Source organism: Podarcis raffonei, chromosome 7 (genome assembly GCF_027172205.1).
Source record: "Podarcis raffonei isolate rPodRaf1 chromosome 7, rPodRaf1.pri, whole genome shotgun sequence".
Lineage (NCBI taxonomy): Eukaryota > Metazoa > Chordata > Lepidosauria > Squamata > Lacertidae > Podarcis > Podarcis raffonei.
Window position 1 is genome coordinate 41,246,671 of NC_070608.1, and position 12,786 is coordinate 41,259,456.

Genomic DNA, 12,786 nt, shown 5'->3' on the forward strand with positions numbered 1-12,786 from the left:
AGAATGGAGAGGTTTGATCTTCTTGCAGTCCATGGGACTCTCAAGAGTCTCCTCAAACACCATTATTCAAAAGCATCAATTCTTCGGCGATCAGCCTTCTTTATGGTCCAGCTCTCACTTCCATACATCACTACTGGGAAAACCATAGCTTTTACTATACGGACCTTTGTTGGCAAAGTGATGTCTCTAGTTTTTAAGATGCTGTTTTACATTACATTCCAAGTAAGTTTTACATTACTTGGAAACAATTTTAAGGCAACAAGTTCTCCTCTCACCAAATAACTGGGAAGAGGGATACATTCTACCAGTGCTTCCCTTGGCCCAATTTCTGTACCCATGAAGTAACAGTCATTGGCATTCTCAAACACATCAGGATTTGAGACTGCTTGGTTACCCATGTGCATTGCGTTTCCTAGAGGAAAGACAGGATATTAATGTAATCAACCAATCAATTTGGCAAACTAAATTAATGCTCCTTTGTGATAATGACACTCTCCAGCTTGTTTACACTAATGATTTCTTTGGGATTGACCTTAACAGATAGATATTTTGCATAGAATACGTGGAAAAGCTTCCTTGGAAAAGCAAATTATCACTGCTGTACAAGTCAAGCGACAGTGGAAGAAGCCAAAGCAACACACATTAGTATCACAATTATTAACAGAGATTTATTTGGGTCAAATTTTATGCTTGCATAGATAACAGAAGCTAATTTCCTTCAGTCTTGTCTAACCATTCTACCTCATTAACATATTTTCTGTAAAGAAGAATTTCAATGAGGACAGTAGCATTTAAAGTTCCTTTAATGCTACGTGATTAGGAGAACAGTTTGGCTATTGGCTGATGTATACATTCCATTTTCTAATAAAGATGTCCATTATTTTTATGTTTCTAAGTGAAACAATTGAGCCAACATTTCAACATCTACAAGAAGTGAACAAGAAACAATGCCGTACGCACAGTATCAACACTACCAAATATACCTTTTTTGTAGAAATATGGAATAAAGCACCTTTTTAAAAAAACAAAAACAAAAAGTAGGTGTATTCAAAGTGAAGCAACAAATTATCAGAAGCTCTAACTAAAAGGGTTTAAGATGTGATTCTATAGCTGATATTGCAGATCATCCTGATGACTGTTCCTTTTTGCTCTCACTAATTAAGGATTTCCCAAACTTGGGTCTCCAGCTGTTTTGGGGCTATAATTCCCATCATTTATTTATTTATATTTAATTTCTATGCTGCCCTATATCCGAAGGTCTCAGGGCAGTTCTCATAAAATATCAAATACATAAAATCTAAACAAAACACAACAACCCAATAAAAAACCCCCCAAAAGAGTCAGCATTGTAAAAAAGGGTATAGGATGCAGATCAAGTCAGGCAAAGGCATGGTTGAAAAGGGACTTCCGGGTTAGCGCCATCGGCTAATGGCGGATTCCCTCCGAGCTCCGGAGGGAATCGGCTCCGCAGGAGTTGGGTCTTGCTGCCGCGGCGACGCGGGGACCCTCAGAAATCACAGGCGGTGAAGCCTGTGAACTTGGTGACTCGGCGGGAACCATTTGCGCCCCCCCGACCCGTGAAGGAGCCTTTTTAAAGGCTTCGGAACAGGGGACGGGGTGAGCGGTGCGGTGCTGAGAGTCGACTGCTTCTCCTGCGGAGTGAAGCCGCATGCCATGGTCGGAGAGCGCTGACTTCTTCTTGTGAACAATTGGACTTTAAAAGCAACAACCCGTGAGTAGTACGGAAATTGGATTTACAAAGAAATATTTTTTTTTTGAATTAGGCACGATCGGGGAAGGTGCAAACAGGAAGTCCATCTCCCCGTCTTGTAAATAATCTTAAGCAAGGGTTAGCTAACTAAGGTCGAGAGAATTTTTTCTTGTTTATTGGATAAAAGACATTAATTTCACGATTTGGCAGTATAAGTAATTTTACTGGAGGATAAGAGCTAATATTGGGAGCTGAAGTGCCACCACCCCGGACCCTGGAGTGATCCGCGAGAGAGCCTGTTGAAGAGGTATTGAAGAGTTTGACAGCTGTCAAATTAGCTGTCAAAGCTGAAAAAGGGAACTTTGTTTTTGTTGTCTCTGCTGGTCATATTTGTTACAATTTGGTTATAATTTGTTGAAAACAAGGAAGAACTGGTACAAACTAACTTGACTTTTGGATTTGAATTGGAAGGAATATTAAGTAACCAAAATCCCTCTAGAGGGGGTTTTGGGACATTACAAGAATGGCTGAAGGAGGGAAAATACAAGCTAAATTGGACAGAGTTTTTGTTCTCTTGGGAAAGTTACAAGGCCAAATTGATGTTTTGGCTACAAATGTTGCAACTCTGGACTTAACAGTAAATAAATTCATTGAATTTGATAAGGACTTGACTCAGGAAGTCCATGCAGCTGGACAAGAAGAGAAACTTGAGAACTTTGAGAGTGTGGAGAAAGAGATATATGTTGTTCCTGAGGAAAAGGAAGGAGGAGCTGTAATGCTGCAGAGGACAAAGGAGAGCCAGAGGCCTGACATGATGGCTACAAAGGAAAATAAGAACTTGATGTTGAAAATCTGGTTTGAATTGGAGACTGAAGAATGGAGAGATCTCCTTATGTGGAGATCTGAAGATCCAAGGATTACAAATCTGATTAAGGTGGAAGTTGGAGCTTTGGGGACATTTGGACTTGAAAGGAGTAAGAAACAAGATTCGGGCTCCACTTTTAAGTATGGAGGTCTGGCTGGAAGAAACATGGACCCCATTTGGCTAGAGCTTCTCCGAGATCTGGTGTTTAATATTAAGGACTATCAAAAAAACCGGCAGAGAGGAATTGAGAGAGAATTAAGAGCCTCGGACGTGAGATCTCCAGGCTGATAGTAGATCAAGACTGATGGACATTTGTTGGGGATTGAAACCGGGAAAGGGGGGTGGAGTTTGGGGATCCAAAGGATGCATAATTACAATCTGTTTTTGCTTTTATTTTGTTTTGCTATTTGTATGAAAATTGGGGAAGTCGTGGAAGGGAATTTGGGTCGACTTTAGAAAAAAGTTTTAAGAATGAGAATTGATGTAAATATTGATGTTTATAAGGTAAAATTGGCTTTTTTAAAATGAACTAAATAGAAAAAGGTTAAAAAATGGGGATAAGAACTTGTTGAATTAACAATTTGAATTGGAATATAAGAAGGGGAGGTGTGGGGAAGTCAGGGAAATATGTTACAGGAAAATAAGGATTGTAAATTGTATGTGTTTTTAATTTTTTTGTTTTTTTGTTTTTTGATTTTTTAATGTATTAAAGTGGAAAATTTCAATAAATACCTTCTGGGGAAAAAAAGGCATGGTTGAAAAGGAACATTTTTGGCTGGCGCCTAAAGCTGTATAGTGAAGGCGCCAGGCGAACTTCCCTGGGGAGAGCATTCCACAGATGGGGAGTCACTGCAGAGAAGGCCTGTTCTTGTGTTGCCACCCTCCGGACCTCTCATGGAGGAGGCAAACAAAGAAGGGCCTCAGAAGATGATCTCAGGGTCTGGGTAGGTTCATATGGAAAGAGGCGGTCCTTGAGGTATTGTGGTCCTGAGGCATTTAAGGCTTTATAGGTCAAAACCAGCACTTTGAATTGGGCCTGGAAGCTAATTTGTAGCCAGTACAGTCGGACCAGGATCGGTGTAATATGCCGAAACCATCTTGCTCCGGTGAGCAACCCAGCCACTGAATTCTGCACCAGCTGAAGTTTCCGAATCCCATCATCTCTGACCACTGGTCCTGCTAGCTAGATATTTTGGCTGTTTCTGCCCCATCCCTAGTTTTTCTTCTGAAACTGCTATCCCTTTCTTCTGCAAATAAAAAACTCATGTCAAATGGTTTCATCATCACAAATTATTGGTGCTTAAGTATATCCATTTGCTATATACTGTACATCTTAAATTAAGAAAGACTATACGGAAATGATGCAATAAATTATCAAATTATCTCAAATTGTTTTATGTTTTCATAATACTACATGCTAGATTTATTTTATTTGATCCTCAGAAAGAGTATTATATTCAAGAATTTGGACAAAAACAGAGGGTGCCTTCAGACTGTCATTATTTTGAATTTTAGGTTTGCACAAAGTGGATTAAAACGCTCTGTTGCCTTGGCATAACAAATGCACTTTTTAAAAAAATGATTTAAAAAAAAAATTTGCTGTTTGGAAAGTGACAGGAAAATGTATTGGAAAGTGTGGGATAAATAAATAATGGGAAGATGTGTAAAAAAAATCCACAAGCAAATCAGCATGAATGCAAGGTCTCATTGTCATGCAATTGCCTGTAAGCAAATCTAACAAATACCGTATTTTTCGCTCTATAGGACGCACTTTTTCCCCTTCAAAAATGAAGGGGAAATGTGTGTGCGTCCTATGGAGCGAAGACACCATAGCCCCGCGACCCTCTCCCGGCTGGAGAGGTGACGCGCGGCTATGGCAGGAGCCTCCATAGCCGCGCGTCACCTCTCCAGCCGGGAGAGCGCGCGCAGAGCTAAAGCAGCCCCCCGCGACCCTCTCCCGGCTGGAGAGCTGACGCGCGGCTATGGCAGGAGCCTCCATAGCCGCGCGTCACCTCTCCAGCCGGGAGAGCGCGCGCGGAGCTAAAGCAGCCCCCCGCGACCCTCTCCCGGCTGGAGAGGTGACGCGCGGCTACGGCAGGAGCCTCCATAGCCGCGCGTCACCTCTCCAGCCGGGAGAGCGCGCGCGGAGCTAAAGCAGCCCCCCGCGACCCTCTCCCGGCTGGAGAGCTGACGCGCGGCTATGGCAGGAGCCTCCATAGCCGCGCGTCACCTCTCCAGCCGGGAGAGCGCGCGCGGAGCTAAAGCAGCCCCCCGCGCCCCTCTCCCGGCTGGAGAGGTGACGCGCGGCTATGGCAGGAGCCTCCATAGCCGCGCGTCACCTCTCCAGCCGGGAGAGCGCGCACGGAGCTAAAGCAGCCCCCCGCGACCCTCTCCCGGCTGGAGAGGTGACGCGCGGCTATGGCAGGAGCCTCTCCGCTGCTCCCTGACCTGCTCTTTGGGGCTGGTGGTGGGCTTCCCCCCGCCAGCCCCAAAGAGCAGGTCGAAAGGAACCTGAAGCCTGGAGAGCGAGAGGGGTCGGTGCGCACTGACACCTCTAGCTCTCCAGGCTTCCAAGGTAGCCGCCTGAACGCACCTTAAACGGCACCTTGTTTTAGAGCGGGAAAACAAGAGGGGGAAAATTCTCTCACTCTCTGCGCAGCGCTTCCTGCCGCTTCGCTGAAGGAGCGCTGGGCAGAGAGCGGAAGAATTTTTTTCCCTTGTTCTCCCCCCTCTAAAACAAGGTGCGTCCTATTGTCCGGTGCGTCCTATGGTGCGAAAAATACGAACGAAAACTGGACATAGTCTTTTTTAAATCATAGGTTTTTAAATCTTCTGCAAGCAAATCGTGCTGAATGATCAAGAAACAGGTCATCTGAAGGAGCTGGCAGCACTGACATTAGACAAAATATATTCAAATGGTACACCTTCCACTCTTCAAATGCAGCTCAGTCCTGAAGTGGGTTTTCTTAATCTGTTTTGTGGGACTTTGTTTCAAATAAGTAACAACGCACCAATACAACTCCCTAGTCTTACATCTCCACCTCAACCTGTCCAGGCTGATCTTGCTGGGTCTCAAATAAATCATTCACACTTTCCTCCATTCCTTTTGAGGAATGTACCAGATTCTCAGCAAGGAGCAGCTAGTGTTTAAGCTGTGCTTCAAAACATATTCATGAATAGCGATCACTAGAATAATATATTATTGTGAAATTAACTTCATGTTATTTTCCAATGATTCTGGCTTGATTGCATGTGTAAAGTTGCATTATAAAGAGCATATTGTTTAATGCATGCAATAGAATCATACATCCTCTCAATCAGCCAGTGGATCAGGCCCTGAGCAGGACCTGTTTCTGCTGGTAGGACCCAACTTAAGCACACTTACTTTGAATAATATTAATACTGTAAAATTAAACTCATTTCCTCTGTCACCTGTAAGGAAACAAGAAGTACCTTTGGTAACTGAGAGATCATGGGAAGGAGCCACGGAGGGGGTTAAAATGGGGAGAACAATTTCAAGTAGGTATTTCCTCTTGGAGTGAAACAGCACTGAGCTTTCCCCCCAGTTCTTAATTACCTGTAAAAGTTCTAATAAAATGACAGCATTGAACTGGAGCCGTAGGGTTGACTTCCCGACATGGAACAATTATTGTTGCACCTTATTTAATTTAGCATTAATGGACAGAGAAAGGATGAAAGCCCCAAAGCCTCCTTCGGATAGTAACCAGGAAGTTCCTTCTGAACTTGATTAGGCCCTTCATAGAACACATGACCTGCTTTGTGTGAATTTTTCTGGAAGCTTCACCAGATGTTGATGTGAATGGCTAAAATCCAAAATCAAGGCCATCTTGGAGAAGGTCATTAAAACAGTGATATATTGTATTGGCTTTAAGTAATAAATGAGTGTTTAAAATATAACACTCTAGTGTGAGCATGCGCTAAAGATTTTCTTCTGCTACAGAGGCACATTGTATACTCAGAAGGGCCAGTACACATGCAAGGCTTCCATATGTTCAAGACTTGGCCCAGCTGTTACCCTCTTAAGGACTGTCCTAACACACTTTCCTCCTGTGAGCATTTATGTCCACCTGCAGTTCTGGAAATGCATTGGGCCTTCTTCTGTGGAGCTTTGGACTGCATTTCATCTCTCAGTCTGGGTTTCTTAATATGTTCACAGTAGATTCAGGAGAAATTTATTTTTATTGCCATTTGCTTTGTTTCAAAATGTGATGCAAAGAAAGACATGTACATGGATTAAATAGCCTTTTACTTTAAAGGTACTTGGCTTTAACCCAACTCAAAGTACCTGAATGAAACCGGTTTATCTGTTAGAAAATCGAACACATGTAGCCTCATGAAAGTCTATTGAGCTAGGCACCTTGTAACATATACTTTTTTTTATTAAATATGTAAAAAGATAACGCAAGTCAAGTTATTCACATATTCAGAGACCAAAAAAAGTCTACTCTATCATGCGACAATTGGTGGGTAACGTAAAATGATTGATACATCTGAATAAGACTTTTTGCATCTATTAAGTCATTACTTATCTATTTATAATTAACAATACATATGTTTACATTCCTTTCAGTTTACATTTAATATATAACCAAAGCTTTATGGTGTGCTATTTAGTAAAAGTAATTACAAATGCATATTAAAACCATAACGGAATAACAGGGTTACTCACCACGGTGGGGGTTGTCCTCTTTCCCTTTCCAGAGTCTCTCACTCCCCTCAGCACAACTGAGCAGATCAGGCTCCTATATATATTTGTGTACATTATAAATGACTATCCTCCTGCCTCCTAGGCCAGCCACTTTCTGTCTCCTAACAAAAAAGTGGCAGAGTGAAACTGCCCCACAGGTCGATTATACAAAAACAACAGAAGAAAATCAGACACAGTCCACCCCCCCTCCCTTTCACACACACATACACACATAGAAGCTAAGTGACAGGACTAGGGGGCAAAGAGGCTTTGATGGGAACTCTCAGGGAACAAAGAAACCCAGAAAAGCCCAGAAAGCACTTCAAAAGGAAGTGATCTGAAAATTTGCTCAAGAGGAAAAATGAAACGGATACAACTGCATTTGTGACAATGACTGGGTGCTTAAAGGCTGGTTCAGGAAACTTGGAACTGCCCGATCTTCCCTTTGATCACAATGGGCATTTTGGAAACAGCAAAACTAGAATCTTGGGAGACAACACGACTAGAAGTAATAATACAATTGTGGGCACTGTAAAACAGAATATGCATTTTTTTCCTATTCTGCATCATGATAGCATATTACATCCTTCTGAAAGTAACTGTTCTTTTATTGTTTTATGTATAAAGCCTTTAAGTGAAACCAAATCACTTTGAACAATTAAGAAAGGGTAGGGTTAAAAGGGGGGGCACATTGATTTTCATGGTGATAAAGTTGAAAGGGATGGGGGGCCAAGCTGTGTAAACATTTCCAATATGAAGAGATTGATTACAGCTCTGTTGAGCCAAAGGGGTTAAGCTAAGGAGATGCAAACATTTCTTCGAATGTTTAACCGTATTATACATGCTGCCTGAGCTGAATGACTACATATGAGCCACTTTACTGCAAAAAAGGAGCAATTTAAAGATGCGAGAGCTTCTTGCTTGAATCAATGAAAAGGTAAAGATAAAGGTAAATGAACCCTGGATGGTTAAGTCCAGTCAAAGGCGACTATGGGGTGCGGCGCTCATCTTCTGGAGTTCAAAAGGCTACATGGACACCTTCAATATTTGTAGCCTGCAGGTTGATATTCCATTAAATTTCTGTTGCTGTACTTGCCTAGCCAAATAACCAGTCAAATATCAAACTGAGGATGAGGAATGAAGTAGCAAGGGAAAACCCCCCCCACAAATAAATAAAAACAAATAAACCTACAACTGGACTAAGAAAATGTGCAATTTAAGTTTAGGAAATAAGGAATGTTTTAATACATGGTTTGCTATTTTTCTACTACAAAATGTCACCATCTAACTGCAAGATAAATAAAGGTAATATTAAAACCTGTGGCAATGAAACAATTCTGTAAACTAACACTTTGTTCCTGCATTCTGCCAATGCTTTCAGGAGTTGCAGACCACAGAACTATTCCTGTTTTGCATCTCGGGGTAATGTATCTTTACTTCCCAGGCTAAGCCTGAAAAGTGGCACTAGCATCTGTATGGAAAAGAGGTGCTCAATGAACAATACATTTCAAAGAAGACTATAAAGACTTCAGAGGAAAAACCATGTACGATTGTGCTGGTAAATGTTTTGGCATGTCCAATCCTACAATTAAAAAAAATATTTCCCCCCCAATTTCATGTACACACAAGTAAGAGGAAAGTGGTTGATTCACATAATTGCCATTTCCAACAGTGGAAGTTTGTAGCCAAGTGAAATCTGCAGGTGCAGCTACAGTGGTGAAAGTTTCACGAATGCTTGAACCAACAAGACACTGAATATGGAATTGGGGGGAAAGAACATTTACAGTAGCAAGGAAAGTGTCACAGAGCTCTCAGTGTAAGAATTAGACAGGCATGTATGCATATTCCGAAATAAAACATATACTGTGTAGATTTCTAACATGCTTTGGTGTACAACATCAGGAGGGTTACAGTTCTGCTTTTTTAAAATAAAAAAAAGGAAAAAGTTGCTCACTTGTCTGTTGTGATAAAAGACGGGGACCAGTATAATTTGAGTGTGGTTTCAATAGTTTCCTCTCCTTTGCACAGTCTGACCAAATTTATGCCCTATTAAAGGCCAAAATTAACACGAAATTGGAGAAATCGAACGGAACAGTACTTTTTGTCATAAGAGATGCCCATATAAATAGTTTTGAACAAATTACAAATGTATCATACTTAAGACAAAAGGAAAAAAATAAATATATATTTTATATATATATATATTTTTAAAAGCTGAACAAATCTCAAGCAGCCAAATATTTGAAGTTGCATTGGTAGAAAATGGGGACAGAGCCCGGAGACCTTCTCAGGTGCATATCCTGAAAGGAGACTTCTGCAAACACATGTTGGCAAAGGATGGGTACAGAATGCAGCTGCTGGCTGACACTCACTATGGTACATTTATGTTAATGGCAGACTGAGAGTGATTGGTTTCAAGTCTGAGGCCACACACGTTCCATTCTTCAGAAGATAAGTTCCCACACAAAATTAAAAAGTAGCAAATGTGCCAGGCTTTTTCAGTATTCTTCCTGCTGCTGGGGCTGTTCATGAACCTGGTCCTCAGCTTCATGTTCATCTGTGTGGCTCTCCTGTGTGTTTAACATAGGGGGAAAAATTACAACCATTGAATGAGTGTGTGTGAAACCTTAGCCAAGTCAACAAGATACTGAAAATACCAAAATGAGATTTATCACCCCGCCTTGTCTGCTAAAAATGGTGGATATTAATGTATATTTAAATGAACCAAAGGATTATTAAAACCAGAAAATATCAGCACCATTCAATTATTGATTTAATGCAGACCCCAGGACTATGTATGGGAAAGAAGATAATTTCTAAAGTTTCAATAGCCTTTAAAATCCAAATATGTAGCTGTGGAGAAGGTTAAAGTGCTGAGGCACAGTGGCTGAACAAGAGATCTACACCTTTATTTCATTAAATGCAAGTTAATGTGTTGCCCTTTATAAAACACCAACATTCAAATCCTACCTGCCGCACACCTTGAATGGGCTTTGTTGCAATCTCAAATAACAAATCTGATTGCTTATATGGCACCCCCCTACTGGTTGCACTATCTGAGAAAGGCCAGATCACATAGCCATCAAAAAAGATTATCAGCTTCTTTTTTTAAATAGCACTACAGGAACAGCCCAGAGGGGTAACAAACAACTTCATATAGATGGAGATGTTGTGGATTAAACCAGATCCTTCTGCATGCAAAGATTGTGCTCATTCATTATGCAATAACTTTTTCTCCAATCGATAGATGAAACAGAAGTGTGTTTTTAAAAAGAAAAAATAATTGATAATGTTTTTTCATTGATGTGGTACATCTGCAGAATATGAATAGGGATGAGATGCTATTTAAACAACTGCCACCACCAACACATACACACAATGGAACATTTTCATTTAAGTGAATGCATTTTTCCAAATTGGCAGCACTTGTTTTTGAAGCTTAAGAGAACTGAGGGTTGTATACAGAGACAAAATTATATCCTTGTAAAAGATTTAAAGCACTTTATCCAACGAAAAATCCACTTCCTGCTTGTGGCGTTTCAGACCATTTACATTTGGGTATTTAGCTCAAAGACTGGCATGCTTGCAACTAGGAGAAGAATATGCAAAGTTAAAGAACACCTCTGTACTGCCCCTCACTAGGGTAAAGATAGTTCAGGCATAGGCAAACTTGGCCCTCCAGATGTTTAGGGACTACAATTCCCATCATCCATGACCACTGGTCCTGTTAGCTAGGGATGATGGGAGTTGTAGTCCCAAAACATCTGGAGGGCTAAGTTTGCCTATTCCTGAGATAGTTTTACACAGGTTTCAATAAAGAAGAACCTGGGTTGTGGTGCACATGGGTGAACCTTGCTCTGGAACTCAAGTAAAACACAAGTAGTAATATTACAGGATGCACAGAGCCGGATTTAGGTTTGATGAGGCCCTAAGCTACTGAAGGTAATGGGGCCCTTTATATGTCCAGCTGTCCTTTGTCAACAACAAATTGTCGCTGTGTCTTGTGTTGAATAAATGCTATATGGTAATTTATGGACCTAATAGGTATCTAAAGCCATTTGCACACAACAAATGTGCAAATAACAATTTGTGGGGCCCATCATTGTGGGGCCCGCAACACAAAACACTATTGCTGTATGTAGGTTTTATTTTATTTGTTTTTTATCTTATATTTTGGAAATGTACATCCAGTTTTTTTCCCTTTAAAATTTTTTAGGGCCCCCAAGAGAGTGGGGCCCTAAGCTATAGCTTGTTTAGCTTATACGTACCATAATTTTCGCTCCATAACACACAGTTTTTTCCTCCTAGAAAGTAAGGGGAAATGTCTGTGCGGGTTATGGAGCGAATGCCTACGCATGGCAGGGGAATCTACTGCAGTTGTGAGCAGTCCGTGGCTCGCAGCGGGTGTAAGCGACTCCTGTCAGCTAGGGGAGCCGGGGAGGAGGGAGAGAAGCAGAGCGGGGTTGGCTGCTTTAAAACAACCCCGTGCTCTATGTCCCTCTCTCCTCCCCACTGAGCTGCTAAGTAGCAGCAAAGCTTTTCAGCCAGCCTAGTCGGGAGGAGGGAGAGAAGCAGAGCGGGGTTGGCTGGAGAGAAGCAGAGCGGGGTTGGCTGCTTTAAAACAACCCCGTGCTCTCTGTCCCTGCCTGCAGTTTTTTGCTGTCCGATTTTGGATTAGCCACTGTAGGGGCTGTGGCTGTGTGTGTGTGTGTGTGTGTGCTTGAGCTATCGTTCTCCTCCTCCTGCTTCCCGTTCACTCTCCCAGCGCCTCTGCCTCTCCTGCGACTTTAGGATTGATACTCTGTGTGTCTGTGTGTGTGTGAGGGATTGTTCTCCTTCTCTTGCTTCCCGTTCACTCTCCCAGCGCCTCTGCCTCTCCTGCGACTTTAGGATTGATACTCTGTGTGTCTGTGTGTGTGTGTGTGTGTGTGAAGCATCATTCTCCTTCTCTTGCTTCCCGTTCACTCCCCCAGCGCCCCTGCGACTTTAGGGCGACTTTAGCATGGATCCACATGGATCCTCAGGATTTTTGCATTGGGCTACCCCAAACTCACCGTCAGATCACATGTCTGTGGCCACAGCATGAACCACAAAAATCATACATCCACTGTTTCGTTTAGAATATTTTTTTCTTGTTTTCCTCCTCTAAAAACTACGTGCGTGTTATGGTCTGGTGCGTGTTATAGAGCGAAAAATACGGTAAGTCTGGCACTGGATGCACCATTCCTCTGCCAATACACATGCAGAAGGCTCTTAGAATAAATGGGTGGTCTGGGCACAGCTCTCTTATCCCAATAAGATCTTCCCTTCCATCCAGCTTCCACTCAACGCAAGCTGTTATGGATATGAAAGGACCTCACAGAAGACCAACAGGATAAATGGAGGCCTGTACACAGGCAGGAAGATTTGCTGGGTGAGGCAGAAACACAGAGCTCTGCTGAATCTATAGAAAGTCTTCACACATGGGTGCTGTGCCCTTTTTTGTACTAGACATCTAACCAT

At 42.0% G+C, this 12,786-nt stretch overlaps 1 protein-coding gene across 3 annotated transcripts in view; it reads right to left on the minus strand.

Moving 5' to 3' along the window:
- Positions 1-6,955: 6,955 nt before the first annotated feature.
- MAPRE2 (microtubule associated protein RP/EB family member 2) overlaps positions 6,956-12,786 on the minus strand; it is an 86,725-nt gene continuing 80,894 nt past the window's right edge. For all 3 annotated transcript variants that reach the window (XM_053396220.1, XM_053396218.1, XM_053396221.1), the window contains one exon: positions 6,956-9,854. In XM_053396220.1, the coding sequence (XP_053252195.1) occupies positions 9,783-9,854 (72 nt within the window). In that variant the 3' untranslated portion in view covers positions 6,956-9,782. The remainder of the gene's footprint in view (positions 9,855-12,786) is intronic.